The 5,609-nt window shown below is 40.1% G+C and overlaps 2 protein-coding genes across 3 annotated transcripts; one reads left to right on the plus strand and one right to left on the minus strand.

The window, feature by feature from the left end:
- Window positions 1–278: 278 nt before the first annotated feature.
- tmem138 (transmembrane protein 138) lies at window positions 279–3,056 on the plus strand. The gene is made up of 5 exons (XM_019857119.1): window positions 279–400; window positions 795–1,152; window positions 2,033–2,204; window positions 2,296–2,371; window positions 2,446–3,056. Exons 2-5 carry the CDS (start codon window positions 1,025–1,027, stop codon window positions 2,556–2,558), a joined length of 489 nt encoding a protein of 162 aa, XP_019712678.1. The 5' UTR covers window positions 279–400; window positions 795–1,024; the 3' UTR covers window positions 2,559–3,056.
- A 182-nt stretch (window positions 3,057–3,238) lies between these two features.
- Window positions 3,239–5,063, minus strand: tmem258 (transmembrane protein 258). Of its 2 annotated transcripts, XM_019857120.1 has the most exons (4): window positions 4,947–5,062; window positions 4,579–4,688; window positions 3,505–3,633; window positions 3,239–3,422 (listed from the first exon to the last, which is right to left on the minus strand). In XM_019857120.1, exons 1-3 carry the CDS (start codon window positions 4,947–4,949, stop codon window positions 3,507–3,509), a joined length of 240 nt encoding a protein of 79 aa, XP_019712679.1. In that variant the 5' UTR covers window positions 4,950–5,062; the 3' UTR covers window positions 3,239–3,422; window positions 3,505–3,506. The 2 variants fall into 2 exon arrangements, with proteins under 2 accessions (XP_019712679.1, XP_019712680.1); XM_019857121.1 differs by lacking the exon at window positions 3,239–3,422 and having other exon boundaries at window positions 3,500–3,633; window positions 4,947–5,063.
- Between the last annotated feature and the right edge of the window lie 546 nt (window positions 5,064–5,609).

The following is a 5,609-nucleotide window of genomic DNA, read 5'->3' on the forward strand; positions in this document are numbered from 1 at the left end:
ATGGCAGTAGGTACTATTGCCGCTCAAATTTTACCGTAAAGTCTAAATAGAGTGTGTAGCACAAATGTTTTGTCTATGTCACGTATCAATTCTAGTTTTTTTTAGGGTAATTCTAGTTAATGTCTTAATTGTTTTAAAACAGTATCACCAAAATTACGCGTTCTTAAATGTTATAAGCGAGCCAAAATGTATTTGAAAACTACTTGTGGAACACTTACATCGTCTATTACAGTGGAAGGTACCGTTACCATGGAAGATACGGAAATGCGTACGCTTCTGCTAAAAAGCATTTGGGGGCTTCAAGTGGGCATTCCCTCCAAAACAGTTTGGATCCCAAGGAGTTTGTTGTTGTTTTTAGTCATTTCGACTGTCACCTTTTGTGTTCTCATGGTTTCTGTCGGTAAGTAGGTGTTCTCTGATGCCTTACTGTCACGATAACAAAGGGAAAAACAACAACACAAGGGCTTAATTAAGGCAACGAGTCTGCACGGAATTCCTCGAAGTCAATCTGCCCATGCCAACGTAGCGATTAGTTGTGGCGATAAAACAGTGTTACTCATTTCCCACGAAGTATCTGTTGTGTGAGCTACTTTACGCGAATAGAAACGCGTCCAAATCTCATCTAGTCTCGGTGATGATATAACTTTAGAGCACGACGATATATCACTATTGCATCAGCTTGTAGCAGCTCAATCCACAGAACAGAATACAGGTCCAGTCTTTGGTTTCCTTTGGTACAACAATAACTATGTCACACAGACAATAACTATGTCACCATTCCTGTGTGCTTGCAGGTAATTCAGCATGAAGCGACCTCCAATGTCTGCAGTGATTTCCTGGATTGCTTACAATCATCAGAAAACATCGTATGCTTGAGGAAAGATGTTTCTGGATAGAGACAAGTATTTTTGGAAGTACTGTTTACAGCACTTCCTCACAATGTGAATAAACCCCAGCAGTGCTTCAGGAAAATCTGCATCAAGAATTAATGTAGTTACCGACATGTAAAGAACGTTTTTGGGAGATGCTACAGACGGGCAACTACTCCCTGGTGCTGCTGATCCAGCTCATACTTCTGGCTTTTGACCTTTTCGTCAACTCATTCAGTGAACTGCTGACAGGAGCTGCCGTCATCCAGCTGGTGCTTTTTATGTAAGTTACCTGTCATGCAGATGCAACCGGTCTTCAGTCTGCATATGTAAGCGCTGTTACACATCGAATTAGACAGACTACTTATGAAATCTCCCCATCTTGATGCCATGCAGGATGTGGCGATCTATAAAGGTGGATAATTTAGTGCTGATTCAAATTTAAGATGGTTCAGTTTGGATGAGTCTGTACTTATCTCTCACGATATTCTTATAGTCCTACTTTTCTTTCATAAAACTTTTAATCTATACACAACCACAACATAAGCAAATATGACTTAACAGTTGTTTGTGTCATGAAATGTTTTTACCCCTGCTTGCTCCTGACTTTTTAATGGACTCCATGGTACCAGTAATACAGTACTGTATTCGTGAAAAGTGTATTTTTGTCTTCAATTCACTACTTAATTATTAGGGACACAATATGATGATAAATCTATGGCTGAAAAAGGAAGAACTGGTAGGGGAAAAAACTTATGTTAAAGAGAATACATTTACAGTCCACTACATATTTTCTAATCAAGATATGCAGACTCCTGGATAGTATTTAATAACTATCATAATATACCGCTAGACCACAGCTACGTTAAATGGAGCTTAGATGTGACCGCATTCACTTGATATGATGACATCGTTATTAATTTATTCGCACTGTTTTGTCTTTGGGGATGTAGCGCAAAACCCCATGTATCTTTAATAGACAATCACAGCTACCACATTTACTCATTATTTGCATATACTGCAATGTGATTTTCTGGTGTTTATTTTAATTTCTTATGAACTAGTTTTTATGTTTTTGTTTTATGGACAAAACTACAAAGCTTATTCAAAGACCTGAAAAGGTTTTGTAGTTACTTTCATCTAATTTCCAAAACTGATTGCAGCATCCAGGACATCGCCATCTTGTTCAACGTGATCATCATCCTGCTGATGATGTTCAACACGTACGTGTTCCAGGTGGGCCTGGTCTCTCTCCTGCTGGAGCGCTTCAGAGCTCTGCTGTTTTTCTCCGCCCTCTACCTGACCTTCAGCATCTGCCTCCACAGCTGGCTGTTGGTGCGCACTTCGGCTCTGTAGTTTCTTCAAGCGTGCCGACTGTCTCTTGTGAAACCGCGCTTACTGAAATTGTCCTCTTTTTTTTGTGTAGAATTTAAGATGGAGAGCATCTCGTAGTTTTGTTTGGACGGATGGCCTTCAAGCTCTCTTTGTGTTCCAGAGGATAGGTAATTTGTTAAACTAGTACATTTTCCAACTCTTTTGGTGCATTCAGTGAATATCTCTCTCTCTCTTTTTCCAGTGGCTGTGTTCTATTACTACTTGTACAAGCGCACGGCAGAGTACATGGGGGACCCAAGGCTCTACATGGACTCTCTTTGGCTGCGTGAGGCCTTTGCCAGAGCTCGGCAGTAGACACAAAAGATGTGGAAGCACTGGATTTAATTTGCTATCAAGCAAGAAATACGTACGCTCTTCACTCAAGAAGAAAAAAGTGACCACAGCTCAACCGCCTCTGTCAAAACTTTTTAAAAAAAGGCACACCAGTGTTGGTTTACTATTCTCAAGCGGGCAGTTGGTTTCAAACTTTCCACTGACAGGTAAGCCAAGGGTGGCATATTGTACAAAGTATTAATCAGGATTGAGCCTGGTAATCTACTGTATGTGACCTTTGTACTGCACTCGAGTTGGAGTGCATCAAAATTCTGTCAAGATGCATTATCTATCTATTTTAGACTTCTCCACTGACTATCCATCACTTAACGCGCATGATCACTTGTCCCCGATGACAAAGGCTTGTGGTTCGTTCGGTTTGATGGAAGGCAAGTATGATTATGTTAACATGATGCCAGTAATAATATTGTGAAACCACTCATCTGTCAGTGTGGATCTTTTGAATTTTTTTTTTTTTTTTTTAATTATTAAATAATCCTTCTATAATCCTAGTGTAATCCATCAATGCGTATTATCCTGGAGACAAGGTGAAACAGACTGTTCTATTTTTAACGCAAAGATTAATCAGGATTTCGGTGCCACGAGTGCAACCAGCCATAAATAGTTGTCGGGAGTGTCACAAATATCCTCCTCACCGCAGATCGAATTGCTGTCGTGTATTTCTATGAATGAATGATAGCAGAATTTGTACAAAGTCCCCTTATATTTGAAAACAATCCAAATTGTTGTCAGTGCAGTCCAATCAAACTCAAAATCCATCTCCTGTGTTTCTAAGTGTTGTCATCCGTTACGTTGGAATGTGTGGTCATCTTCTATTTCGGCCACCTGAAATGACAGCAGGGCTGATTTAGTTGCGACCACAACAATCACTTCTTCACAAGGAAATAGCTTCCAAATGATCTTCTACCTTCATACGTAGATGCCAACCCAGAGTAGCAAGAATAGCACGCCAAAGCCCATGAAAAGTGAAGCCACTAGGGAGATGAGCAACTCCTTGTAGACGTCTCTGGTATATTTGGTTGAAGTCACCTCATAGCTGATATGCAATGTCAAGGCTGAACTCAAATTTAAAAAAAAAAAAAAAAAAATACCAGTCATCTTAACCATGGTTCATGCTACCCTTTTAAAAACGTTGGGGATTACCGTGGATATAGCGACGTCTGCTGGCAGGGATAGGCATTTCAGAATGCTGAGGTACAAATACAGTATTGTTCACAGTACAGTATTTGCAAGTGTTTTTCAGTGTACTGAAAAAAAAAAACACCGGTGACATCCCCCTAAATTCTAGACGATCATCAATGAAATTATGCACAATTGTATGATTCTAACTTTGAGGGTACATTTTGGGGTATGGTCACCACCACTGTGCCCTGGTGCACAAACCAAGGTCCATAAAGACAGTACTTGTGTCCATATAGTTTGTCTAACGTTCAGCTGTCAGATAATCATTTACCTGGGTGTGTATTTTTGACTGACGGATTATTAGACATTAACATTTGATGGATTTAAGTGATCTAATGCCAGAAATACACACATGTAGATGTTTTTTTAATCAGAGCACACAATCTGTTTTACGCATACTTGAATCGGCGTGGGAATGAACTATAGCGCGAAAAACGGATGTAATGTGTCCCCTATCCGTTTAAATAATATGGAACAATACATTACAGGAACCCTTGGTTTATGAAGGAGTTCCGTGCTTATGGTTGTTCACGTAACCCAAAACTTGCACATAAACATGGGAGTCTATCACTAACCTATGATATTACAGTATGAAGTCCTAACTACAGTATATATTTCTATGAAAAACACTTATAGGCCACAATTATAAAAGAAATGAAAAAAACGACGCTTTGCAAATTTCAGGGTGTCTTCTATGTACAACAGAGCAGGGGCCTCAAACTCAACTTATGTGGGGGGCCGCTGCATATAAAAGAGTCTGTGTGTCTCTGCGCCACAAACAAAGTAGTCGAAAGGATACACGAAGAACCAGGCGGTGAAGAACATGCCGATGGCCAGCAGGACCACAGTGAGGTGGGGGAACACAGCCGGGTTCACCGGGCTGGTGTATCTGGTCATCGCCTCGAGTTCCTGTAGTGAAACATCATCATCATATGATAAATATATGGGTTGCATTTTAAACAATTTAAGCACAATCTTTTGGTTTCAGCAATTTTTTGTTTAATAATCGAACGGAAGTTTGGCACGAGAGGCTACTGTTTCTTTGCTAGCCTGCAATTCGTTGCCGAACAAACGACACATCATAGTCACTATGCTTTGGTGACATAATGCACAATTACATTCAGTAAGTAAAGCTACATTCAAAACAATTTAAATTCGAAACCATACCATTTCAAATGAAGCAAGGCTCCTGCCTCTGTGGTCCAAGTTGATAAGGCCACGTACTGCCTCTCTTCCGAATCTTTTCCGGGTTGAGTAGGTGACGTATATGAAATATGTCCTCAGTTTGGTCTTTCAGGCTTCACAGAACCCGAGTCCTGTAATAATCTCGGTTTTATATGTTAAAAAAAACTTTAAATTTTAACTAAAAAGGTAAAGATGGTAATAAGATGTAAAAAAAAAAAAAAAAAAAAAAAAGAATAAATGAATACAAGTCTCGCGGCGCAATGGGTCGACCGGTTAGTTCAATTCCGGCTGTGTGGAGTTTGCGTGTTCTCCCCGTGTCTGCGTGCCTAAGAGATTCCAAAAAAAATGCATGGCAAGTTAATGAAACACTCGAAATTGTCAATTGGTGTGACTGTGAGCGCGAATAGTTTTGCCCTTTGATTGGTGTACCCCGCCTACTGTCCGAAAACCGCTGGGATTGTGAGAATAAAAACAGATTAGAAAATGGATGGATGGATGGATGGAATACTGTACTGTACGAGTCTGTGACGCAATCGAGTGCGCTCTCGGGACCTTTTAGATGTCGATCAGGGTAAAGTGAATGAAAAAATGGCAGACTGAAATTCCTTTGCTGTCATCTAGTGGTACAAAGAAAGAGGAGCAGTC

This window comes from Hippocampus comes, unplaced genomic scaffold (genome assembly GCF_001891065.2).
Source record: "Hippocampus comes isolate QL1 unplaced genomic scaffold, H_comes_QL1_v1.1 scaffold186, whole genome shotgun sequence".
NCBI lineage: Eukaryota > Metazoa > Chordata > Actinopteri > Syngnathiformes > Syngnathidae > Hippocampus > Hippocampus comes.

Bases quoted from the DNA above. Each gene is read 5' to 3' on its own strand.
- tmem258 (XM_019857120.1), bottom strand. The intron at 3,634-4,578 runs GTATCCTTTCGA...ATTGCATATCAG, and splicing joins TTCACCGCCTGGTTCTTCGT to CTATGAGGTGACTTCAACCA.
- tmem138 (XM_019857119.1), top strand. From the start codon at position 1,025: ATGCTACAGACGGGCAACTACTCCCTGGTGCTGCTGATCCAGCTCATA. The intron at 2,205-2,295 runs GTGCGCACTTCG...TTTTTTGTGTAG, and splicing joins GCCTCCACAGCTGGCTGTTG to AATTTAAGATGGAGAGCATC. The intron at 2,372-2,445 runs GTAATTTGTTAA...CTCTTTTTCCAG, and splicing joins CTTTGTGTTCCAGAGGATAG to TGGCTGTGTTCTATTACTAC.